The 28,000-nt window shown below is 38.3% G+C and overlaps 1 protein-coding gene across 2 annotated transcripts in view; it reads right to left on the reverse strand.

The window, feature by feature from the left end:
- GOLPH3 (golgi phosphoprotein 3) overlaps nucleotides 1-28,000 on the reverse strand; it is a 274,985-nt gene that overhangs the window by 211,785 nt on the left and 35,200 nt on the right. Inside the window, exons 2-4 of one of the 2 annotated variants that reach the window (XM_081233376.1) lie at nucleotides 25,863-25,994; nucleotides 20,330-20,444; nucleotides 8,001-9,898 (exon numbers count right to left, since the gene is read on the reverse strand). In XM_081233376.1, the coding sequence (XP_081089502.1) occupies nucleotides 9,474-9,898; nucleotides 20,330-20,444; nucleotides 25,863-25,994 (672 nt within the window). In that variant the 3' untranslated portion in view covers nucleotides 8,001-9,473. Of the gene's footprint in view, nucleotides 1-8,000; nucleotides 9,899-20,329; nucleotides 20,445-25,862; nucleotides 25,995-28,000 lie in introns of those variants that run through there. The other variant, XR_014015763.1, reaches the window with a different exon arrangement.

Genomic DNA, 28,000 nt, shown 5'->3' on the forward strand with positions numbered 1-28,000 from the left:
CGAAACCAAAGCCATATAAGCATCAAGTCAAATCAGATTGCAGAATACAAGTCAGTGCCATTGAAGATGAACTTGATGAACTTGAAAAATGCTCAGAATACAATGAAAATGGACAAAACAAATTTATAAATAAAATCCTAATTAAATGTAGCCAATGAATCCAATAGTACAATAAAGAAAATACCAAGTCTAAGTGATGTTAACTCCAGGAATGCATGAATGATTTGGAATTAAGAAATCTATAAATGTAAATGTAGAATGTAGTTCATTATATCAGTAGGACACACACACACACACACACACAAATCCTGTGAAAGACATACTTTTTTAAAAGCCTGCTTCAAACTCTTCATGGAAAAACTCCAGAATCATTCCCATTAGATTCAGGAATACACACAAAAATGATGTTCACTGCTGTTATTGTTGGATAACAATATTCTAGAGGTACAAGCCAGTACAATTAGACAAAAAAATTTTTAAAGAGGTATAAATAGAAGAAACAAATATATCATAGTGTGCACAGATATATCTAGGTACTTGTAAGCACAAACACAACAATTTAAAAACTGTTAAAATATTAGAATTCAGTAAAGTTGGCTATCAGAAATCATCCACCAAAACAAGAGCTTTCTTATTTATAAATAATAACCACTTAAAACATATTATAAGAGGCAACACAATAGTAACTAAAAATACATTTAACTTTGGCAAGGACTGGCAAGACCTAAAAGAGGGCTTCCCTGGTGGCACAGTGGTTGAGGGTCCGCCTGCCGATGCAGCGGACACGGGTTCGAGCCCTGTTCTGGGAAGATCCCACATGCCACGGAGCGGCTGGGCCTGTCAGCCATGGCTGCTGAGCCTGCGCGTCCGGAGCCTGTGCTCCGCAACAGGAGAGGCCACAACAGTGAGAGGCCCACGTACCACAAAAAAAAAAAAAAAGAATCCGCCTGCCAATGCAGGGGACATGGGTTCGAGCCCTGATCCGGGAAGATCCCACATGCCGCGGAGCAACTAAGCCAGTGTGCCACAACTACTGAGCCCTCACGCCTAGAGCCCACGAGCCACAACTACTGAAGCCCACGTGCCTAGAGCCCATGCTCTGCAACGAGAAGCCACCACAATAAGAAGCCCGTGCACTGCAACGAAGAGTAGCCCCTGCTCGCCGCAACCAGAGAAAGCCTGCACGCAGCAACGAAGACACAACACAGCCAGAAAATTAATTAATTAATTATTTACTTTTTAAAAGACCTAAATGAATTACAAAATTCTATTAAGGGACATAAAACCAATAACTCAAACAAATGGGGAGGTTTAGCTTATTCTGGGATACGATGACAACAGTAAAAATCTCAACTCGCCTCCAGCTAGTTTATAAATGTAATATAATTTCAACGGTGATCTCAAAATAATTGTTTAACCTGAAAAAAATTATTCTAAAGTCCATTTGGTAGGATAAACATGTAAAAATAACCAGATTTTGAAAAAGCATAATAAGTGGGGGACTAGCCCTATTACAACATCATCAAAAAAACTACTATAATTAAAAGTGTCTCCTCTTCCATGGACAGCCAAACCACTGGAATAAAGATGACAGATTCTGAATTCAAAGAAAATTCAAAGGGGCATTCTAAGTCAGTTACAGAAAACACAGATTATACAATAGCTGATTTTGGAAAAACTGGCTAAATATTTTAGGGGGGGATAAAAATAGCTGGATTCCTTGCAACAAAATCCTTCACAACAAAATAAAATTCCAGAGTCATCATACATAAATTTAAAAGCAAGAAAGGAAAATAAAAACCCATTAAAAGAGCTAAATATACTGTTTTAATCAGAGAGTGAATATGAGGCTAAATACAGAAGCTATAAAGCAAAAGACTCATAATTTAATGAGACTACATACAAACTAAAAACCACTGTGGGCTCTCCCAGCAGATTCAGGCAAGATAACACAACAGTGACACAGTTTGTTTTTTTGGCCGCACCATACAGCTTGCAGGAATCTCAGTTCCCAGACCAGGGACTGAACCTGGACCACGGCAGTGAAAGCCCAGAATCCTAACCACTAGGCCACCAGGGAACTCCCCAACATAGTTTTTTAATTTCCTCATATCCCACCCATTTCCCCTTCCCCACCACTAACACCACACACATACAACCCAGACCAACTAGTATAGAAAAACCACGGTAAACATCTACAACAAAACTAGGTGTGAAAGTACCCTCACAACCCCCAGAAGGTACGAATGAGCAGGAGTAAACTACTAACAGCAACAAGACCAATTTGGTATCGGAATCTGTACAAGGAGGGTAGAGGGAAGCATCAGGGCCTCTGATACCCCTAAGACACACACCCACCCTGACACCCTCACCCTCGGCCTCATAATCAACAGGGAAGCCCAGAGGACCGACTGGATAACGGACCCTGAAACCTGAATCGATTTTCACTTTCAAAAATGATCAGCCAATGCCCCACACTGAGGAGAAGCTACTGGGAACAGAATCGAAACTGAGCAAGATAAGAACAACAGAGATCAAAATAAAGAAGGTCCAGATAAAGGTGGCTGAGAGTGGCAGAACCAGATCTCAGAAAGCAAACCGCCGTATTTCTTCACACTCAAAAACAGAGGAAGGAGGTCTAGAGAATAAGCACAGTTAGAAAAGCTACCCTGACCTGCATCGCCCTTCTAAAACAGGAAAGGTAATTTCATGTAAACATGGGCAACAGAAGACAATCTAGGTCAAATCCCATACAAAGTTATCATAAGAAAAAAAGAGCATGAGGAGAAAATACAATCCCTAGAGACAACAAAAGCACACCAGAAAGACATACCTAGGGAACCAATGAAAATTATAATACCTCAAAATGAGTTAAAATACATCAGGAAAATGACACAAAATATGAATGATATCAACAGAAATTAGAAAAATTCAGAAATTGGTTATTAAAACTCAGGAAAAAGTTAATTTCAGAAAAGACTAAATTAGAAAGATCATTCACAGTAAATAAACAGGATGCCTTAAGAGGAAGAGAAGAGAAAACAGGTAAAACATTTAAAGATCAATAATAAAGAAAAGGGCTTCCCTGGTGGCACAGTGGTTGAGAGTCCGCCTGCCGATGCAAGGGACACAGGTTCGTGCCCGGTCCGGGAAGATCCCACATGCCGCAGAGCGGCTAGGCCCGTGAGCCATGGCCGCTGAGCCTGCGCATCCAGAGCCTGTGCTCCGCAACAGGAGAGGCCACGACAGTGAGAGGCCCGAGTACAGTAAAAAACAAAAATAACAATAATAATAATAATAATAAAGAAGTCAAGCAAAAGTGACCCAAAACAACATACATAATAGCAATCCCCAAAGAAGAAAGCCTAAACAAGGGAACAGAACAATTATTAAAACTTTAATTTTCCTGAAATTGAGAATAAAAAAAGACGATGCTACATATTGAAAGAACACACCAGGTACTTGGGAATACTGATCCAGAACAACCAACACCAAAACATACTGCAGTAACATCACTGGCAAAAAATCGGGGGAAAAAAATCCCGTGGACCCCAGGCAAAAAAGAATAACGCATTCATGAGGGAAAGAAAATCATGTTATCATCAGACATTGACAGTGACGTTCTAAGCCAAAAAGAACATACTTAAGATACTAAAAAAAAAAAAAAAAGTGACCCAACCATTTTATCCAAACAGAATTTCAAACAAAAGGCTGCAGATAAACTGTTATCAGCATACGAAAACTCAAGGTATACTAGTCTCACAAGCCCTTCCAGAAGAATCTACTAACAAACGAGCAAGACAAGCAGAATGACTGGATAGATGACATAAGGACTGGTGGTGAGCATTAAGCATGTATCTACTTGATTAGTTAAGACTAAAGCAAGAGTTAAAAGGGAGAGATTATAGTATATAATGATGATGTTCTTACAAAGCAGATGCAGTGCCAACTACAAAAAGCAGAGGCACTGAACTGTACACTTAAGTATGGTTGAAATGGTAAATTTTATGTTACGTATATTTTACCAGAATAAAAAAGGAAGAAATAAAGTACCCTGTAAGTTTACACCAATACTTCTGATTCGAATTTAGAACTACAAGGGTTTTCTATCTTCTGTCTTAAAGCTATAGCTCTACTTTTCCATATCAAGAATCCTACTTCTCATCAAGGAAAATGATGATGATAAAAGAATGTTAATTTCCACAAGTTCAGGATACTTAAAGAAAATTAATCAGTCACCTTTGGAGAATGCTTTGGAACCAAGTCTATTTTGAAAACTGGTAAATAAAATGTAGAAATTCTCCTACCTTTCCTTTATGAACTGTACTAAAAGGTATTGTAGGTAAGGTTAAGTTTCTCTTTATAGAAATATTTTAGCTAATAAACAAAGAAGAAATGATAACAGTTAAAATATCACCATATGCAACCTCAATAAATCACAGGATCTAAGAACTGAACAGCAAGATTGCTATCACAAACCATCACAAAAAAGAGAGACACCACGTGCTTCCGGATGAAAGAACACACCACCACCGATGAAACAGGTGCCTACACAAACCAACCCGAATTTGACGGAGCCTCAGATCTAACGCCCAATTCTCAGGAAGTAGAGGTCAATAAAACACATTAAACGACACTATGTGGATACTACAATCAGCAAAATCCAAACAACAGGACAAGGGATCCAATTTTATCAACAAATATTCCTCAAGGAAAAAAATAAGAGATGAGGGAAAGAACTTATAGATTGAGAGAAACTAAAAAAGACATATAAAATGAAAAATGAAACAGAACACAATTATTAAAGATGAATACTGGGTTGGGATAGAGACTTAAGGGAGGTTGTAATTAGGAGGAAGCCTTGAACAGCTTCTGGACAGCTGGCAAGGTTCTATCTCCTGGCCTGGGTGATGGCTGCAAGCATGTTCGCCTTAAGATAATCCACTAGCCTATACATTAGTTTATGAGATTTTCCATTTGTATTTTAATCATAAAAATTACATGAAACCTTTATATACACATATAATTACACATATTTTCATGATTTTTATATTTGTTATATTTAATCATACCTCCCCAAATTTTTATGAAATATATATATATCCCCAAAACTGAATACCATGCTGATCTCTTTAGTATGATAATTAAGGTCTCCACAGATTCCTTGCTTAAGCACTACTGCACCTTACACTTTTCTGAATCGTTAAAAAAAAAAAAAAAAAAAAAGGAAAAAAAATACTTACCATATATACCAACTCCAAAGACTGAGAAAAACAATTGCATCACAGACACAGGGTTAATATCCACAATATATGGAAAGTCCTGGTGAATCAATACATAAAAAGATCAATACCCTAAATTAGAAAAATGAATAAAGAACATGATCAGGTAACTCACAGAAAAAAAAAAATTACCAATAAAGATAGTAAATGATAATCAACCCTTCGATAATTAAAATAATTTGACCATTCTCCTCACTATTACCTTGGCAAAGACCAGGATTGATGACACCCTCTACGGTATTAGCTAAGGTGTGGGGAAACCAGCATTCACGTTATTTGAAGTGGAACTTAACATGAATCTTAGAAAATTTGGCTTTATCTTTTACATTTTCAAGGCACAGTCTTTGAGCAAACTTACTTCTATTAATTCCTCCTATAAAAATCAAATATAAAGATATGTACAAAAATATACGTTACAATGTTTGTAATAATGAACATGAGAAGAATCCAAATGTCCATTAATGGGAGAAATTATACAATGAAGCCAAAAATGATAAAAGAGAATGATGTGTGCTTATTCTGAAAGTTCTCTATAATGTAAGTGCAAAAAGTAAATTGCACACCAGTATATAATGATGCTAGTGGGAATCACAGTTATACCACTGCTCTATCAGGAGTAATTGCCTACATAATTCTAATATTGGGCTGAGGAAGTATGGGTATCAATCTAACTTTACCATCCATGCCTCTTTGAAGAGTAAGTAGCCTGCAAGGTGACAAACCTTAATATCACTTCCTTACTTGGTGCTATTAAAGAACATACGACATTCATGCAGAACTTACAAGAGTCAGGGCTATCATTCTGGGACCCAGTGGGCTGCAGTGAATTAGAAATTACCTCAGGTTGTCAGTCATCTTGATCGGGATGAAAGTGAAATGGAACAATGTTATCTGACAATATAAATATCTGCATTTAAGATGGAGAGGCCACTGAGTTGGAATTAAACTTCATAAATACCTCACATAGACTTGTGACTAGTGGTTTCCATGTTCCTGGGGCAAGAGTAGCCATGCATGGCAGTCATGGACTCCTGTCATCATCAGGCTGGATGTCATCACTCATTGGTCCTATATTGCCACTGAACCACACACCAGCCCCTCTCACTTTCCTTCAGGTGGTGGCCAAATTCAAGGGTTTGTCATACTTTAAAAAAGTATTGTACCCACCTGTTTGCAAACGAGGGGAAGAACTGAGTAACGTAATGCATCAGAGGCCACAAGGCAATCTTGCTTCAGCAGGCCAGGGATTTCTTGGCCAACTGACATCTGATGATGCTTCGTTCTCCTGAGAATATATAGAACTAGTCAACTTTTTCACCTCCAAAAGATAATTTATGTAAGTTATACCAAGATATCAGAATAAAGCAGGGATATCCTTTTATCATTGTATTTTGCACCACCATGAGAATTTTTTGCATGCCCGCTATTGTGGTTTTTGTCTCTGTTAAGGAAAAGAAGCCCCCTCCTAGTCCCCAAATAAGAAAGGAAAAATTATGGTTGAATGCCATTACTGTTTTCAATCACTTCAGGATTAAAAGCTCAAACACTTACCAGATAATGTGAGACTGGGCAACCCCTCCTCTCCAAGCCTGTTCTTCATTAAATGAAGATAGTAATTGCAGTTTTGGGAGGTGAAAACAAGATATAAAATACTTTACTAGGCAAAGAGCATGCATTCAGGAAGTTTCCTTCCTTTCTCCCTTCTGTTACAGCATTGTTCCAGACCAGGTTATTCTAAGGAACACTCAGCAATTAAACATATGAATAAATCGATTTATTATTGCACAGTAAGTTTTATTATATTAAAACTCACTGCCTGATTCTTGGATCTGAAGGCTTTTAACAAAAGTGGCATAAGCCTGTGGACATACTGCTCCTCCCACACAGAATAATGTCCCTGGAGTCACACCATTCCTGCTTGCAGAGAACTGTAAACAGCGGCCTTCTACAGGAAGAAGGAGTTCTAGATAACACCCTCCCCTCTGGACCGTACCACTTGTCCTCTCCTCTGGAGACACAAACGTGTACTGAAGTTGAGGTCACACCCAGGTAGAGCTGACGGGCACTCTGCTCTGAAACAAACGCTGACAGAAGTTTGGGCGAGGCCCTTTCCCCCCTTCCTTGAGAATACAGATGAGGCTTATAAAGCCAAGAACACCTTAGAAACAACCATCACCTCATTTCTAAAATCTCTGCTGGAGGAAAACAGTAAATCTTCACCTAAAAGGAAATTTCAGGACATGGTATAAGTTTCAAGTATCCATTTTGTGGGAAGAAACTATAAATTAATACTTTCTATACTTAATTACCACCAGTAGTTATCATTTTTGGAGGTAAAGGAGGTTATTTTAATGGAGAAAAAAAATCTTTTTTCATGAGTTAAAACAGCAATTGGCAAACCAATGCCCATGGCCAGCTGCCTATTTTTGTAAATGAAGTTTTACTGGAATACAGCCTCACCCATTTATTTGTATTGTCTATGGCAACTTTCATTCAGCAGAGTTGAGTAGCTGCAATACCATATATGGCTCACAAAGCCTAAAATATTTTCTTAAAATATTTTCTATCTGGCCCAGTAAGAAAAAGTTTGCCAACCCCTGCGTAGAAATATTGCCATACTAAATAAACTAAGGCTAAGTAAAACTTCAGAAAGAAAACTAAAACCACAATAATCAGAATACAAAAAGACAAATGACATGCTTGCTCTGATTCAGGCACTTTCAAGATCATAGTTTATTTATTACTTCAGATAAAAAGATAGTATACATATTAGGGAATCCCTTAAAATTCAACTCTAGAGTTATACACCATCTAGTACTTCTGAATTGAATGTTAACCAAAAAAGTCTCTAAACACCTGAAAGCCCCACTAGGAACATGAACTATGGTAATAAAAAATTTGACATTTAATTTGTTCAATATATAGTATTTACATTATGAAACCAATGGTGATACGATAAACAATGATAAAGAAATAGTAAAAATAAACTCTAAAAAGCAAAGGTTTATATTCTTACAATGTGCTAATTATCATAATTGTATATAAAAATTAAAACATAGCAGAGCTGTTACAAAACTCTTAATCATCTGAGTTGTAGTCGTTACTTGCTAACGATTTACATGCAACATCTGCTAGTGCTGACATCTGATTTTTTTCCCCCAAGAAAGTGTGAGTAGATATTTATTTAAGAGCAGACATTAATTTACTTGTGGACAGAAAAAGATAAAACTGTACTCAAGATTAGTACTGGTCACAAGCCTCTTCTCTACAGAAATGATAAATATAATAAGACTGAAAAAAATTCCAGAAAGGAGATGCATAGGCAAAGAGTACCATGAATGGCACAGCTCAAAAAATCTTGGGACCAATTAGACACACGTTTTCTCTCTCCTTCAATGATGAGAGGTCTATTTTGCCATCAAATTACAATGACTGTAGCAAGTAAGGGGCACCAGGTGTACAACTAATTAAACCCTGCAAAATACTAAGATGGGCAGTGGTGGCCAGAAGGAACAACTTCTATATAATTCAAACTATATACAGCATAACTGGAATGCAGCTCATCCCAAACTGGCTGTGTGAAACAATTGGACCTTTATGATTTAATAGTTAAAATTATGACAAGTGTAATAATACAATAGATTTACATGGAAAGCAAGATCCAAGGGGCACTTTATATTATTTACTGTGTATTTCAATTTAAAAATAATTTTGCTAAGTATACATCTCAACTGAGGTCTATGTATAAAATGTCCTAATAGATACAGATATTTACCTTTGGTGAGTTAAAGGCCTTTTTGTGACTTCTGTCTGAATTGCAGGCAGAATGCGAGATGTATATGCACATGTGGGAGAAACTCAACCTGAGGTAATCCAAAAGATGTGCGTGTGAGGAACCTGGAGGTACTCTGACGGTCAAAGCACACCAGAACCCAAATGGGCAACAGTGAGGATGGCAACGAGCAATGGAATGCCAGTATGGCGGTGAAACTTTTTTCACAACAGAAAGAGGAAGGCCTCTCGTACCAGCAGAATCCTGCATACATACACAAAAGAAAAGGCCACCCACCATTTCATAGAACAAAAGCCAATTACAGTGTGGGAAGTACAAACTGCAGAGAACCAGGAGTCCCTGGAAGAAAAACGACTGGTTCCCGCGAGAGAAAGGAGGACGCTCGGTTCTGTGCAGGGTCACTTGGTGAAGGCGGCCACCACCGCCCACAGCACCTCGTTGGTGCTGGCCTTCAGACACTCCACCTCAGGGTCTAAGTCCAGGAGCTGCCGCACCCGCTTGGTGGCTAGATCGTACTGCTCGTCCAGGAGGGGCGCGAACGCGTTCTCCAGGACGTCCGAGGCGTGGGCCAGGTAGATGAGGGCCAGCAGGCGCTTGTCCATGCGGTGAGGGTCGTTCACCCATTTGTCGAGAACGGCTTCCTGCACCTTCTTGATGAGGCGCTGCTTTATGTTGTTGTTGGTGAGGGGATGTGTCGTCATGTCAAAAAGAAGGAAGTTCTGTTTCTCGGTTGTCAACACGCCCTTTTCTACCAGGTTTTTAGCTAATCGTTCCCGCACGTTTCTTAACTGATAATGCAATTTTAACGGATTCCACGTCTCACCTAAAAGAAAGATTCCCAAAGTTAGAAATGACAGATATTATCTGCTAATCTTATTAAATTTTGTACTGTTAAAATGAACAGCAACATTTGACTTTTTTTCCTCCAGAGAAACAGAAGAAAATCCAACTATGTTTTCTTGCCAACTAAACCATGAACCCACCCCTTGATGGCCAGGCCTTTGGTTTCTAAGCACCTGGCACATGATTTTCAGGCACAACAGTTACTCAAGCTGAAAGCGGTCTCCAAACCAGTTCCCCTAATGCGGAATAAGCCAAATATCAATATTAAATTATGTTTGGCTTCTCTCTAGCAGCCACTAGCAAAATATAAGATTTCTTTTCTGTTAAACACCCATCTGCAACAAAAAGAGAAAAGAATTAAAAAGTTTCCTGATTAATAAGTTATTCCTGAACTGCTACATATACCTGACCTATAAAGCTGGGAAAGCCTGTTTAGGCAATCTTATTCTTTGCTGACAAATAATATAAACCTAATTATAGAAGGACAAAACATTTTCATCATTTTAATCTTGTCATCTATGCGTTTCCCTTTGAGACAGAAATGCTTAAAATAAAACCAAGGGACTTCCCAGGTGGTCCAGTGGTTTAAGACTTCGCCTTCCAATGCAGGAGGTACGGGTTGGATCCCTGGTCGGGGAGCTAAGATCCCACATGCCTTGTGGCCAAAAAACAACAACAAAAAACACACAAAAAAATGCCCAGAAGCAATGCTGTAACAAATTCAATAAAGACTTTAAAAATGGTCCACATCAGGGCTTCCCTGGTGGCGCAGTGGCTGAGAGTCTGCCTGCCGATATGGGGATGCGGGTTCGTGCCCCGGTCTGCGGGGATCCCGCATGCCGCGGAGCAGCTGGGCCTGTGTGCCATGGCCGCTGGGCCTGCGTGTCCGGAGCCTGTGCTCCACGGCGGGAGGGGCCACAGCGGTGAGAGGCCCGCGTAGCGCAAAAAAAAAAAAGGTCCACATCAAAAAAATCTTAAAAAAAAAAAAACTAAAAACTAAATATTTTTCACTAAAAGTTTTTTTCTTTATAGAAGACTAGAAGGAAATACATCAAAATATTAATCTTGATTATTTGGGGGATTATATGTGACAAATTTTTTTTTTGTACTTTTTGTATTTTCCAAATAATCTCCAATGAACATGTAACTATTTGGGTAATTTGAAAAAAATACTATAGTAACTTTCTAAATTGGGACATGTTAGAGATCAACCACTGGCACTTTTATTATATGCAAAAGCTGAAGTTTTATAATATTGAGAAAAAACAAATTGTACTGTCTACTACAGCAGCCATTAACTATATAGGGCTATTAAATTTAAATTAATAAAAAAACTCAGGGAATTCCCTGGCAGTCCAGTGGTTAGGACTCCATGCTTCCACTGCAGGGGGCCCAGGTTCGATCCCTGGTCAAGGAGCTAAGATCCTACAAGCCCTGCGGCACAGCCAAATAAATAAATAAGCAGGGAAAACAACTCAGTTCCTCAGTTGCCCTAGCCACGTTTCAAGTCTCAATAGCCAAGTGGGGCTAGAGGTTACTGAGCGGACATCACAGAAATAAAACATTTCCATTGTTGCAGAAAGCTCTAGTGGAAAGTGCTGCCTTAAAATGTATTAGTATTCAAAATTATTTTGCCATATGACTTAACACTGAAGAATATGGGGCTATGATTGAGTAATCAGTCTTGGACTTGCCTTCTGGAGTTAAACAATTAGAAACCTGCATAAAATATATGAAACAACTGTTCAGATGCTAGTCAAAAGGCAGCCCAGAGCTGTGACCTTTGAGAGAAACCTCACTGAGCCCTACTACTGCCCAAGCTTACTACCCAAAGGCACATGCCAGGCAGCAGAGCAGAACAGAAGACCTCAAGTAGAGCACAGGACTCACACTGTGTAAAAAGGCAGAGATCAGAGCTGGGGGAGGCTAAGGCAGCTGGAATATGCAAGGCAGAGAGCACTGGAGAAGAGGGGACTATGCAGAATAGGAGCTCTAGAAATCTGCGTGGTGTTCGCTTGAGTCTGGCTAAAAACAAAGCCACGTGTGTTATGGTGAGAAACTCCACAGAACAAGGTAAAAAAAAAAAAAATCAAGAAAGTTGTAATGTGAACAATTCCAAGAGTTCACACAGGGCTAGGGAAAATTTGAATTGCAATTAGACTCAGTGGAAAGGTCTCACTGAACACCCAGGACATTCAGAAAGGATTCCAGAAGGATCACATCTTAGTAATAGGGCTAAACTAGCCCTTGAGTAAAGGTTACTCCAGACCTGGCCTAACAAAGCTTACAAACAAACTGATCCACAAGTAACTTAACTGCCTAGCAAAACAAATTTCAACAGTTTTTAAAGACAAACAAAATTCAGCACACAACAACATAGCATTCACAATGTCCAGCATCCAATAAAAATTACTAGACTTGTGAAGAAGCAGGAGAATGTGACCCAAAACTAAGGGGAGAAAAAAAATCAACAAAAACAGTCAAACAGGGACTTCCCTCGTGTCTTCCCAGTGGTTAAGACCCTGCACTTCCACTGCAGGGGGCACAGGTTCGATCCCTGGGTAGGGAACTAGGATCCCGCATGCCACACAACCAAAAAAAAAAAAGTCAACCAAATCTGACCTGACCCAGGAATGACAAAGACAATGGCATTAGCAGACAAGGAGTTTAAAATGGCTATTATAAATATCTAAATAATTTAAAGGAAAACATGAGCACAATGAAGAGAAAATGAGAGCTTTTCTTTTTTAAAGGCTAAATGATCTGGAACTGCCATTTTACATTTTGTTATTCACGCTGTAAAACTAGGGACTTGAAAAAAAACTGTCAATTAAATAATGAAGAAATGGTACCATGAATCATTATGAAAGTCATCTTCTACATTTAAAGAAAACATAACCACGACTTCCCTGACAGTCCAGTAGTTAAGACTCCATGCTTCCACTGCAGGGGGCACGGCTTCAATCCCTGGTCAGGGAACTAAGATCCCACATGACACGAGGCACAGCCAAAAAGATTAAAAGCAAAAAATAAAAATAAAGAAAACAAGATAACCTTTTCAAATAAAAAACCCTGGCAAATCAGCTTCCACAAAAAGAAAAACAATCATTGCATTCAATTTCCTTGATAACTTCAAAAAGTAAAAGAGCTGAAATATATTTGGGGCCCTATTAGATTTTAAAACTTAATAGTATAAAAGAAAACTATAACTCAATAATAAATGAAATTCTACTTACTTTCAATTTCTGGTGTTAAATTAGCCCACACCTACATTTAATGTTAAGAAATCATTAACAAAAACAAAAAAAGAGAAATCATTAATAGTTACTTGATGAAGCACTACACAGCATAACAGGTTATGAGAGCAAGCTCTGGAGCCAGACTGTTTGGATTTGAATTCCAATTTGGTCATTTCCCAGCAGTGCAACCCTGGGCAACGCTTCTTACCTATTCCTCTGTCTTTTCATCTGTAAAGCGATGAAAACAACTCTTTCCAGCTCACAAGGGTTATAATGAGGATTAAGTTAAAGACATATCAAGTTCTTAGAATAGAGCCTGGTACATGGTAAGCTCACAATAAATGTTAGCTATTATTATTTATCCATGTGCAGAATCAGCACTTTGGCAGAAAGAGTTTATCCTATTTATAATGGTCTAAAAAAATCATACTAGGTACTGAGAATGCAGACATTAGTAACACATATTTCTTTTTTTAAAAAATTTATTTATTTATTTATTTTTGGCTGCGTTGGGTCTTCGGTGCTGCACATAGGCTTTCTCTACTTGTGACGAGCAGGGGCTACTCTGCGTTGCGGTGCACGGGCTTCTCACTGTGGTGGCTTCTCTTGTTGCGCAGCGCGGGCTCTAGGCACGCAGGCTTCAGTAGTTGTGGCATGCAGGCTCAGTAGTTGTGGCTCACGGGCTCTAGAGCACAGGCTCAGTAGTTGTGGTGCACGGGCTTAGTTGCTCCGTTGGCATGTGGGATCTTTCCAGACCAGGGCTTGAACCCGTGTCCCCTGCATTGGCAGGTGGATTCTTAACCACTGCGCCACCAGGGAAGTCCTAGTAACACACATTTCTAACTCTAGAAATTTTAAATCAAATGAAGGGAACTTTCATAATATAACAACTAACTGTACTTAACTGGCTAGAATAAGATGAAAATAGGGCCATAAAAACAATATGAACCAAGAGCCCAGAGGAATAAGAAACTACTTGAGTTTGATGTTTAGGGCACGCATCTTTCAAGGTTAGTTATGACTTTCATTTTTCAATTTTTGTACCAACACACTGTCTCCCCAATAAATGCCTGCCATAACTTTCACCCGACAGTTTGGGTTTTGTTTTGTGTTTTCTTTTCTTTCTTTTTTTTTTTTGCGGTACGCGGGCCTCTCACAGTTGTGGCCTCTCCCGTTGCGGAGCACAGGCTCCGGATGCGCAGGCTCAGCGGCCATGGCTCACAGGCCCAGCCGCTCCACAGCATGTGGGATCCTCCTGACCGGGGCACGAACCCACGTCCCCTGCATCGGCAGGCAGACTCTCCACCACTGTGCCACCAGGGAAGCCCTGCTTTGTGTTTTCTAATATCATTGGCACGTGGTAGGCAGCCTAAGGCACCAGGCTAGAATTAGCTAGGTTGTGTTTTCCGACATTCTTAAATGACTTTTGGAAATTCAAACTAATAAACACAAAATAATCAATAGCCAAATTTATGTAAAAGCCCATAAAAAACTATAGTTCAAATCCAAAGTTAATTAATTAACTATACTCATGTCAGTTATCAAAGAAGTACTATTCCCTGGCAACTCACTAGTCAATTAGGAAGTTATTCTATGTCTCAGAAAACGTCTTGGCTATCTATTCTCAAATAATTGTTGGGGTGGGGGTTAAGATTATTCTAAGAAACTTATAGGTCAATTTCTCTTTATAGACCTAAAAAAACCAGAAATCCCTCTGATGCTGCTATACAATGATTTTTTTCCTCTCATTGGAAATAAATGGTATTAGCAGTTTATAACTTACTGTCTATTGTACTGAAGTCATGTAATAAGGTTTATCCACACCTTATCCACAATTAAATCGTACATACTGCACCCAAGAGAACAAGTAATGCTTATTACAAAGTTCCTGTGACAAATTCCTCAAATCCAAAATACGCTACCTTAGTTTAGTGTTGCTACTAAGAAAGACAAGAGCCTGAACACAGACCAACCTTCAAATACTGTGTTTGATTTATGACTGGATCTTCTTACAGGCAATCATTTCTGCCTCGGAGGAAGCAACAAAAAAGGACTCAGACATCATCATCTTTTGATGCAGTTCCCTGGAAAAGGGCAAATCTTGTATGCCCACTCCAACAAAAATGTTATTCAGATTTCCTCATTTATTTTTTTTTTGCGGTACGCGGGCCTCTCACTGTTGTGGCCTCTCCCGTTGCAGAGCACAGGCTCCGGACGCGCGGGCTCAGCAGCCATGGCTCACAGGCCCAGCTGCTCCGTGGCATGTGGGATCTTTCCCAGACCGGGGCACGAACCCGTGTCCCCTGCATCGGCAGGCGGACTCTCAACCACTGCGTCACCAGGGAAGCCCTCCTCAGATATTTTTTAAAAATGAAAAAATTCTGTAAGCAGAAAGCTGAACCAGTATGGGTAATATGTAAATGTTGTTTGATACTATTTTGAACACCCCAAAAAAGGCACAATAAAATAACTGAGTGGTGAGACTTCCCTGGTGGTACAGTGGTTAAGAATCCACCTGCCAATGCATGGGACACGGGTTTGAGCCCTGGTCCAGGAAGATCCCAGATGCCGTGGAGCAACTAAGCCCGTGCGTCACAACTACTGAAGCCTGTGCGCCTAGAGCCTGTGCTGCGCATCAAGAGAAGCCACCGCAATGAGAAGCCTGTGCACCACAATGAAGAGTAGCCCCTGCTCGCTGCAAGTAGAGAAAACCCGTGCGCAGCAACAAAGACCCAATGCAGCCAAATATAAACAAACAAACAAACATAAATAAATAAATAACTGAGTGGTCAAAGTGTCTTGGCATCCTGACATTTCTGCCTTTTATTTTATTTTTTTCTCTTCGGGCTTTTGTTTTTTTAAATTTTTAAATTTTAGTTGATTTACACTTCTGTCTTTTATTTTAAAAGAACCAAATTAATCTAAATCCAAAGAATAAAGTTACCCCTGAGATTAGCATACTTAAGACAACAGTATAAACTGGGATGGGAGGAGGGGAGTTGGTTAAGTGAAGAGAAGATACAATAAAGGTTTAACCTGTACTATCTACTAAAAGATTTAGCTGCTTCAATTTAAGCAGAATGTGGAATATCTTTTAAATATACTGTAACAAACCCCCAATGGAGGAATAATGTTCAAAATTCTAGATTAAAAGATGTTACTGTGATCCATATTGTCATTCATCCTAAATTACTCACTATGCAAAAAAGGCTTTATAAGTTATACAAGCAAATTTTCAATGTATAGAATTTATTTATAGTTCACTCTTTTATAAAGGAAACTGTGAGAAGTATATACGGAGAGGAGAAGTTCTTTAAAGGTTGTTTATATCCCACTGTCCAACAATTATTTCAGTGAAAATGACATACTGGCAGGCACCTAAATAACTTCACTACAAAAAACTTCCATCTTCCTTGACATCATGTTACCAAAAAAAAGCAGCTTTGTTCACAAATTTGGCAGTCTAGCGACACCTTGTGACCAAACTGATCAGGTACATGTCTTAAGACTTCAGAAAGCAAAAAATACTATTCTTGAAAACAGAAAGTAGTCTTTAAACTTTTTACTCTTTGCCTCAAATACACATATTTATTCATTTTTTAAATTAACAAGATATATAAGTAATATTTAAATATCAGTAATTTTAACATGTATATGTGCACACTGTAACTAACAGTAAGATGAACCCCTGGGTATCCATCCTCCCACCCCAGGTAAAGAAGAAAGCTTCATCAAGACCTTAGGTGCTTCCCTTGTGTCTTCTCTGCCTCAGAGGAAACCACCAAACAAACTTAGGTTAATCATTCTTTTTTCTTTACATATAGTCTCACCACCTACACACGTATCCCTCAACAATACAGTACAATACATAGTTTTGAAAACCTAGTAACAAGTACAGACTTAACTGTGTACGGATAGGTCCACCAATTTTACCACCCCCTCTAATCCCTCTGAACAGGAACACTTCCTTCTTTCTGTCTCATTTTTACCTTTCAAAGGCCCAATCCAAGTTCAACTTCCTCCAACTACTAAAGCTCCCAAGGATTTCTTTTCTCCGGGCTACTGTACTTTCAGAGAACCATACTGTTAAACTCTAATCTGTTATTAATCTGTTATGAGAAATACACAACTGGGGACTTCCCTAGTGGTCCAGTGGGTAAGACTCCGCGCTCCCAGTTGCAGGGGGCCCAGGTTTGATCCCTGGTCGGGGAAGTAGATTCTGCATGCATGCTGCAACTAACGATCCCGCATGCCTCAACGAAGACCCAGCGCAGCCTAAATAAATAAATAAATAGATAGATAGATAGAAATATACAACTGTTCTGCAAATGAATTTTAAGATTCTGTTAGTATGGAAGCACTTCTTTTTAAGTTTCACAGTACCTACATCAGCATTGCTGCAATAACTGGTATTTGATACCACTCATTATTTTGAAGCAACTAAAAAATTTTAAATCAACAAACTGACCCACAGAACTGAACACTTAAAAATGGTTAAAATGGTGTTAGGTTGGATACAATTTTTTTATTAAAAATCAGCAAGCACTAGCAGTACTTTAACTAGGTGGGAAGTAGATATTTTCTTAATTTAAAAGAAATGTGTTTTCTCCTTCTCCCACTCCAGATTCCTTTCTTTTACGCTGAAATTACAGGTCATTCCTACTATACATCAGGAACATGCAACCAAAGTGCTATAGGTGATATTTTGACATTTACAGCCATCCTAAACTTCACAGGATGTTGTTTAAAAAAATTTTAAAACCACTTTCTTAGTATTAGCTTCTTGGTTTACACAAATTCCTAACTCAAATGGACACTCTGTTTCACAAAATCTTAATTATATTTAATACTTCTGAGAAAAGCTTCTGGACTTCTGCCCTCCTTTCACTCAACCAAGTGAGAACAGTGGACACAGCTCAAGTTGAAAACCACTTCCATTTATCATACACACTGAGTACTGGATAAGCTACATGCATAAAATGTGACGTAACAGGTTAAGTTTAAGACATATACAGCCACCTTAAACGGTGAGATTCAACTCTTTGCAAGCCATACCCCGTGTACCATGCATACATAACAAAGGAAATCCAGTGGTCTAAGATATATTATTAACCCAATCCCAATGTGCCATTAACATATATGATGTAAGATAGAGACTGTTGATGGATGAAGCATCTATCTGTAAACACCTCCACGTGCTAAGTGGCACCAAAGTGGATATCAAAAACATTGACATTAAGGCAAGACAAACTATCTTCCATAAAAAGAACTTTAGCACTCTGACTTACCTGACTTACCTCCCAAAAAAGTAACTACAACTTGAGAAACCCTCCTTTTGGTCAGCTGAGAACCTAATTACAAATTCTAATTTGCACCACCGGAAGTGGTAATGGCCAACAACAGCAGCACAACATGAGCACAACACAAAGACTGCTTAGGCCAGTGAACTCCAGAGAATGTAGAAATGATCCATCAGTTAGAAGGTATTAGCACTTCTATTTTTATCTCAAAAAAAACATATTTGCTAATAGTTAACATATGGAGTTAACATCATACCCTCACTGAGTCTTTGTCAGCTGGCCACAGTTTGCTGAATAGGTGGAAGGCTCACCCAAAGAGGGCTGACAATGTTCTGAGCACTGTGACATACAGTCTTGGTATGTGCTGAGTAAGTACCTAGCGTTAATCAAACAAACTTTCATCAAATGGGTAAAGTAATTTTAAAAGATTTCCTACAAAAAAATTGCAATTGAATATGACATCAATATCACAACCACAAAGAAGGAAAAAGGGTCACATTAAAGTTTCTCTTACTCAATGAGGTAAAAAGAAAGTTATCAGCAGATCTACAAGAGGGTGGTCAAAAAAAAAAAAACTCTCAAAATTATCAAGACAGGGCTTCCCTGGTGGCGCAGTGGTTGAGAGTCCGCCTGCCGATGCAGGGGACACGGGTTCGTGCCCCGGTCCAGGAAGATCCCACATGCCGCAGAGCGGCTGGGCCCGTGAGCCATGGCCACTGAGCCTGCACATCCGGAGCCTGTGCTCCGCAACGGGAGAGGCCACAACAGTGAGAGGCCCGCGTACCGCAAAAAAAAAAAAAAAAATTATCAAGACAAACTTGTGAATAAGCTTATGTTCTCTACCAGTAAGAAGGAAGAATGAACCCTGCCATAGTATAAAGTGCCCATTTATTGTCCTACTACCTAAGTTTGGAATATGTGTATTCACATTATAAATAAACACACACGCAAAACTCAATCTTTTACTGATATAAGAATATCTTCATAATACAACTCTTACTTTAGAAACTCTATTTATAAGTGAGAAAAATGACATCATGTTAATTACCAATCTCTGACAACCTCCAAACGTTTTTAAAAGTCTAAATAGCAATATATTTGAACATGAAATGAAATGAGCATAGATGTGTGCAGAAGTTATGTTTTACGTAACAGTAGAGAGGAACAACAAGCTAACTCAGGTCCTATACTCCAGGAGTTTACTATCTAGAAGATTAGACAAATACACAAATAACTTTAAAATAAATGTAGTCATTAGTGCTATCAACCAAGTAGGTGTTCCTTCCTACAGCTGCGCTTTCTGTCTCCTTAAAGTTAGGGGAGGCCATGTGACTTGCTCTGACCAATGAAACCTGCACCACACGTCATTTCTGAGCAGAAACTTAAGAGCCTGGGTGATCTGTTATTCTCTTCTTTCCTTTACACTAGTGACTGACAGTGCTCCAGATGGTGGCAGCTCCATTTGCCCAGCTGCCAAAATGAGAATGAAGTGGCCTGTGACCGATTTACAGTATGAGTGAGAAATAAACTGTTGTTTTAAGCCACTGAGGTTTTAGGGTTGTCTGTTACCACAGCTTAACCTAGCCTATCCAGAATAAGGTAGCATGAAGTAATTTTGATAAAGAATGACAGGAGCTAAGGAAGCTAAGGAAGTATGTACTATACCTGATCCACATCTGCTCAGTTTTGTTAAAGGTGATGAAATTTTAAAAACCACTATTTTCCCTATTTAGTGACTGATTAACTTTCCAGATTGCCCAACTAACTAAACAAGCTTTTGGCTATTTTGTCTAAGTTCCTTTCAAAAGGATTTTAAACTTTTACAAAAATCTTTCAGAGAATTCAGTTTTTAGTTTATACACAGAAGCTTACCACTAAGTAATTCAATCCAGTTCTGGACCGTTTCTGGAGGCTGAGTCTCCTTAACGTGCTTTAGAGCTTCATCAAGAAGAACATCCCCTGTTGGAGCATCTGACTTACAAATCACCTAAAATGTAATCAACAAGAATCACATGATCTACTTGATCTTTTTAAACAAAAAACTTAAACAATTATGCAAACACTTCATTATGCTTAAAGCTCCAAGTGTTCATACAGTATCAAAGTTCAGATTTTAAACTAATTCCATACTAAGGAAATCCAATATTTAACCTAACCAGATTAGCCACAATCATGAACGAAAATTTAGCTACTGTGCAATAATTAGGAAAACAAAATGGTAGAACAGTTTATACTCATCATAATTCCTTTTACTGCTAAACCTTGGGCTATTTGATCCAGAAATTCATTTTTTAAACATTTATTAGTTATAGAAACAGACTCAATTATACATAAGAATTGAATATAGAATAAATGTGGCATCTCACATCAGTAGAGAAATTAATTTTTCAATAGATATAATAATAAAACTGGCTCCTCAGAGCTTATACCAAAATAAAAGATAAAGATTTAAATATGAAATATAATTGAGGGGATGAGAAAGTTTTCTCAAAACTGTGACCATAAGCAGAATCCTTGAAAATACCAATAAGGTCTGATTACACAAAATTTTTAAGTACTACAAAACTTTAAGTTAAGGTGGATATAGAATCCACTTTAAGAGTAGAAAAACCAGAGGTAGGGTATGAGAGAACAAAACGCTACACTGCTTTAAACAAGTAGTAGATCTTTATAGCCTTCAATAACATTCTTGGCTAAACAACAAATTTCTAGTTGAAATTCTATAATATCAAAGTGGAATTTGTTATATTACTTTACATTACCTGTTAAGATGTTATGAAATTTAACAGTATTATTTTAAAAATGGGAGTCTTCCCTCAAACTTGTCCTTGACAATACATCCTTTCCTTTTTGCTCAATCTTATGAAAGGTTAAAAAAAAAAAAATACAGTATCTGAGACAACATGACCCAATGGAAATATAATTAGAACCAGAAATACAAGCCACAAATCTATTTTTAAAAATTTTAGTAGTTATATTTTTAAAAAATGAAAACAGGTGAAATTAATTTTAATATATCTGATTTAACCCACCATAGCCAAAGTACTGACATGTAATAAATAAATTGAGATTGTTTTACATTCTTATTTTTCCATAGTAAGTCTTCAAACATCCAGTGTGTTTTTATTTACAGCATGTCTCAATTTGCACTAATCACATTTCAAGTGTCTGGCTCACAGCCACATGTGGCTAGTGGCTACCACCCTGGACAGTGCAGATACAGAACATCTTCATCATCACAGAGAGTTTGATTGGAAAGTACTATTCTAGACCATGCTTTTAGTAGGGGGTCAGAGAGAATAAGAAAAAAGAAAGGAGAACTTCGGGAGAAAACATTGTATGTCTATATGCTATGGTCATGCCACCACTTCTTACTTCTCACTTACTCCCTAAATCTACTTCCATCTGGCCTCAACACCCAGTGCATGCCCACCCCTTTGAGAATGGTCTCACGGTAACAATAAGCTGGGTATAGTTGGATCTTTTTTCTTATGAAATTCTGCCCCCCAAATCTCTCTCAGATGGACTATTTTTCTCCATCACCTCTACAATCATTCTAATCTACCTAATCTGATTAACTTTCCTTGGATTAAGTTTCCTAACTAGCTTCCCTGAACTAGTTTTAGCCTTTTTCAATCCATACTCCTCACTGATCTTTCTAAAGGTAAATCTTATCATGACATTCCAGCTTCTGCTTAAAATTCTTCAGTAACTCAGAGCAAGTTCCAACTCCTTAACAAAATTCAGCAATGTGTGGCCCACTAGTAAATATTCCTGCCCACACATATAATTTATATTTAGGGTTTTTCTTCTTGGAGGACAAGCCTCATTCTTAAATATAAACAAATAACCAAGGATGACAAGACACTTGAAAGTCTTCAACAAGGAAGAGACCAAAAGAGAAAATAAGAACTGAAGAAACAGATAACACAGATTAAGAAAATTCTCAAAAGAGCAGTAATATCCTCAGGGATTTAAAAGAAAATCTTACATCCATAAAACAAGAATAAGAAGCCATGATACAGAAAACAGTTCCTGGAAATCAAAAACATGAAAGCCATAATAAAAAACTCAACAGAGGATTAAAAGGTAACAGAGACCAAGAGAATGTCAATTATATCTCAAAAAAGCTAGGAAACAAACCAGAAAGAAAAATAACATAAAAATCAGAAAGAAAATAAAGAACAGCCAAGAGGTCCACTCCACCTTATACAGTTCTAGAAACAGAGTGAAGATACAAGAAATAAAACTTTCCAAAATCAAAAGACACACATTTCTAGACTGAAGAAGCCCAAGCATAGTGAATTTTAAAAGACCCACATCAAGGCATATTACACAATTTCAGAACACTAGAGATAAACAGAAGATCTTAAATGCTTCCAGAGAAGAAAAAACAGGTATCATACAAAGAATGACAATCAGAAGGGCATCAGACTCTAACAGCAACTCTGTATACTAGAAGACAATGGGGAAATGCCTTAAAAATTCCGTGGGAAAAATCTAACATTCTATTCCCAGCCAATCTGTCAAATAGAAATATGGTACAATAAAGGAATTTTCAGGCATGCAAAGTCTCAAAACATTTTCCTCCCACGAGGGTGGAAGAAAACATTAGATCCAGGAAACAGGGGGCTGAAAGCAGTAAAAAAAAAAGTGACAGGAAGTCCCAGTAGAACCAAAGCATAACCAGTCCAGACTGGAACACAGGCAAATTTTAATGGAGTTATCTGATGTATCTGAACATCTGAAAATTAATAATCTAACTTTTCTCTGATGGAGCATGTAAGAAAAAAGGAGAGCTACATAGAAAACTTTAAGAAAAGGGATTAACTCTAGAAAAAAACAAAACTATCTAAGAAAGGAAATCATAGGATATAACTTAACTCTACAGAAAACAGTATTAATATAGTTGTAACAATATAAAACAATCATTACTGTTTTGCCAAAAATTATGATATAACTCTATTAGGAAGATTGAAAGGTAGGGGTAAAAAGTGGTATGTAAGAAAGCCAAATATTCATCTATTTTTTTTGGCTGCACTGGGTCTTCATTGCCGTGTGCGGGTTTTCTCTAGTTGCGGTGAGCGGGGACTGCTCTTCATTGTGGTGCGCAGGCTTCTCATTGCGGTGGCTTCTCTTGTTGCGGAGCATGGGCTCTAGGCACGTGGGCTCAGTAGTTGTGGCTCACAGGCTCTAGAGCGCAGGCTCAGTAGTTGCGGCGCACGGGCTTAGTTGCTCCGTGGCACGTGGGATCTTCCCAGACCAGGGCTCAAACCTGTGTCCCCTGCATTGGCAGGCGGATTCTTAACCACTGCGGCACCACGGAAGGCCCGCAAACATCCATCTATTTTAAGTAATAGATGTAAGTAAGTAAAGAGCATCTCCAACTGATTTATCAAGAAATGGCAGTATAAGCTTATTGAGAAATATGGAGGTAAATGCCTAAATAAGTGAAAACTGTAGCAAGCTGAATGGTGACCCCCAAAAGGTGTTCATGTCCTAACCCCCAGAATCTAATCCCCAATAAATTTTTGTAGATAAAATTAAATCAGATCTGGAGATGAGATTGTCCTGGATTATCCAGATGAGCCCCGACATGCAATGAAAGTGTCCTTATGAGTGACATACAAAGGAGAGGGTGATGTAAAAACAGAGGACAGAGAGAGATGCAGCCAGAAGCCAAGGAAAGCCTCAAAGCCATCAGAAGCTAGAAGAGGCAAGGAACAGCACACTGTGGCCTCCAGAACTGTAAAGAGAATTCATGTCTGTTGTTTCAAGCAACCAAGTCTGTGGTAATTTGCTACGGCAGCCTTACAAAACTAATACAAGGACTGAGAATGGCTGCCGCCCAGATACAAGACTAAGGAGTGGGGAAGGGCAGGTAGAAGATTGCTATTTTTTTTGTTGTAAGTCTTTAAGTACAATTTGATCTTATAACTATCATGTATGTATTATCTTAATATAATCAATCATTATTTTTAAATGAATAGATTAAATCATATTGCAGTATTTTTCCAAAAGACTATCAACTGCCTAGTTAAGATCATACAAACAAGCAGATTGAAGTAAAAAGCCCATGCAGGCAGGGAACATGTGTCTCTTGGTCTCCAGTGTATCCCCAGAGTCAAGCACAATGCATGGAAGACTTAAGCACTAAATAAATAAATGATGAATGAATAAATGAACGAAAGAGCAAACAATTTGTTGATAATCAACACAAAACTGGTTCTTGCTCCAAAAAAAAACAAACAGTATCAAAATCTTTTCACTTTAGGTCAGGGCTCCATAACATTAATGTAAAATTACTTGTAATTTCTACTATTAGTAGTAACCAATGTGTATATTTCATCGATAATTATAATGACAAATTCTTAAGGTTTCTGTCCTCCATAAATCTATGGTTGCACAGTAAAACAAATAAAAACTTTATTCTGCTTTATGACATAGATATCTAAAACAGTAACTTCAAAACTAATCTCATGCCAGCTCATTTGACTCTAAATGACTAGATTTAATTTTAATATTCCACGAGGAATATTTTCTGCCATACCGTGTTTACTTTGCATACAACCTTCAAGAATACATTCCTTTCTTTCCTATAGGATTATTACTCTCTCTGGCATATCAATCAAAAAATGTTCAGTTTTCACCTAAAACTTTTTGGATTTCATTATAAGACAATGTATTAAGGAAAAAATAGCTTTGAAACACCCCACGTCCCCCAAGAAACAATGACAGACTAGAAGAGAAAGAGTCTTGAATATTTTAGATTGAGGTTAAAGTTAGAAATTCTAAAAACTAGTCAATAATACCTCTATTAACACAGACCTTCACAGTGGAGAGGCAGAGATCTGAAAACTATTTGTATTCTGGCAAAAAGATCAACAGCCTATGGATAGTTAATTTGCACAATACCACTTTTGAGTAGTTACGTCAAGTCTTCCAAATCATGGCTTTCAGGAGCAGCAAATAAAGTTTGGAGTCTTTCTGAATATGTAGGATGCAATGGCCAGCGATCCTAACAATGAATTACATTACTCATTATGCGCAAAGAACCAAAAACCCAAGGATGCAAGAAAAGATATGGAAACATGATTCAATAAAGACTTAACTTTAAAATCAACTTCTCTTCTTTAATTTTTGAAAGCTATTAGTAAACAACAAGGTTCTACTGTATAGCGCAGGGAATTATATTCAATATCCTGTGATAAGCCATAATGGAAAAGAATATTTTAAAAAATGCATGTATATGTATAACTGAATCACTTTGCTGTAAGCAGAAATTAACACAACATTGTAAATCAACTATACTTCAATAAAAAAGAAAACTATTAGTAGAAACAGTCGTCATTTTTAGGCAGCACAAACTCTTTAAAAAGGAGATATTATATAGGCCCCCTCTTACCTTTCTTGTTAACAGACTTTTACGTCTCATTCCACAAGCCTCTAGCTGTAACCTTCCTCTCAACGCTAATTCAATTAACATACAGCCACGTAATCCAGATGATATACAGTCATTCCAAAATGATGTGTAACCCTATTTAAAAAAGAAAACAAAAGAGCTAATTTACTTTGAACTCAGAGTCAAGAACAGAAATACTTTTGAGCCAAAGTTATTTCTTGTGTCTTTTACCTTGCATGTCTTTCCATAATTAAAATTAAAATACTGAAAAAATACAGTTACTATACATTATTAAACTAGGATTTTCAGGGACTTACTGTCTTTTCACCACTTTCCTTACATGTAGATAAACAACAAATAACTTTGGAACTCACTAAATTATGTGCTAATTAGGCTCTTTCAGATTGCAGGCATCGGGGCTCACCCACTCAGTTAACCTTAGATTATAGTTGTTTATTACTAGTATACGTGGGCAAATTAAGAAGCTCAGGAAAAATAATCTAGCCCAATGTAGCCTCATGGAGAATTAGAACATCGTTCAATGCTGTTTACAATAAAAATACAAGGTTAAATTTGGAAGAATATATCAGAAAACTTACCTATGAGGCCATGCCTAAAGTTCTGAATAACAAACTGTAAAGCGATCGGATTCCCCCACCCCACCAAGAGAAATTTAAGGGCAACATCCAAGGTGGAAAAACAGCCAGACATTATGAGATTGATAGACATCCAGGGATCTGGGAATTCTCAAGTGAAACAGGCATCACCAGATAAAGTCAGGGCACTCTTTGAGAGCTAATAACTGGGACTCTCCAAATTATGAAGCCATGAACTTTGCCAGCAGAGTTGCCAGCTATTAGTTTAAAGTACCCAACTCTGAAGAGAAAGCAGACGCGATAACTGGTGCTGGTTAAGGCTCAGAACAAGGTAACATATAATTTTGATGGGAGGGAGAACAGGTCAATGGATTCTTTGAAGAATGGAGGGCCAGGAATAGGGAGGCCTAGACCCTTGGTTTCAGTACTTTCTTGAGGTCAGTCTTGGCACGTTGCCAGGTCACGGTGGTCAGCTTGTATTTAAGAAGATGACTGACCATCGGGGTTCATGGGACTTCACCACGGACACAAGGACTTAAATGACAAAGCTACCACTTCTGAGAATGGAGGCTTTGGGAATATAAAAATTGGGATGAAGGGAGCCACAAGGAGATAAACAAAAATATCAATTCAAGGAGGGAGATTTAAATGTGAGGCAGGGAAAGCAAACACTGACTACATTTGAGGGAATCCTTCTAAACTTAAGTGTTAGGGATCTGATTAAATTAAGACTGCCAGGTATCAGCTAAGTGGGTAATAAGACCAGTAACTTACAGACATTAGGTACAATCGATGGCTTCTGTATCCATCCAGAACAATTAAAGCCCTAGGAAGCCTAGGAATGGATTCACATAAAATCAAAGTTACAGCTATTGGGCTTCAACTGGCCTGGACATACAGACGGAGTTCCTAGGTGAACCTCTAAAAACTATAAACAATAGGAAACAGTGATGGATGTAGACAGGACCATGCCCTGTCTCTGCAGCCTGGAAATTTCAGATGAACAGTACTCATTAGAAGCTTACATTTGCTAGCAGAGAACGAAATACACCTCAGCCTCAACTGCTCTCAGAGTTAATGGCATACCCAGAGATGTTAACAAAATGGGGTCTTTAATAACAGACTTCAAAGATCTACATTTAATGAAGAGCTTTTGGGCATTAACATAAAAAGACACATGCTTAAACAGAATTGATTTTATGTGGGAAAATAGACAAATGGGCGCGGACAGTTCTGTAGCAAAGCTTCTGGGACACATGAGCAATATTCCAAAAATAAATGAAGCCATCAAAGCCATACCAAGGGGCCTCCCTGGTGGCACAGTGGTTAAGAATCCACCTGCCAATGCAGGGGACACGGGTTCAAGCCCTGGTCCGGGAAGATCCCACATGCGGCGGAGCAACGAAGCCCGTGTGCCACAACTACTGAGCCTGTGCTCTAGAGCTCGTGAGCCAGAACTACTGAAGCCTGCGCGCCTAGAGCCCGTGCTCCACAACAAGAGAAGCCATCACAATGAGAAGTCCGCGCACCACAAGGAAGAGTAGC

The sequence above is a fragment of the Mesoplodon bidens genome (genome assembly GCF_964165515.1).
Source record: "Mesoplodon bidens genome assembly, chromosome: 4".
Taxonomy (NCBI): Eukaryota; Metazoa; Chordata; class Mammalia; order Artiodactyla; family Ziphiidae; genus Mesoplodon; species Mesoplodon bidens.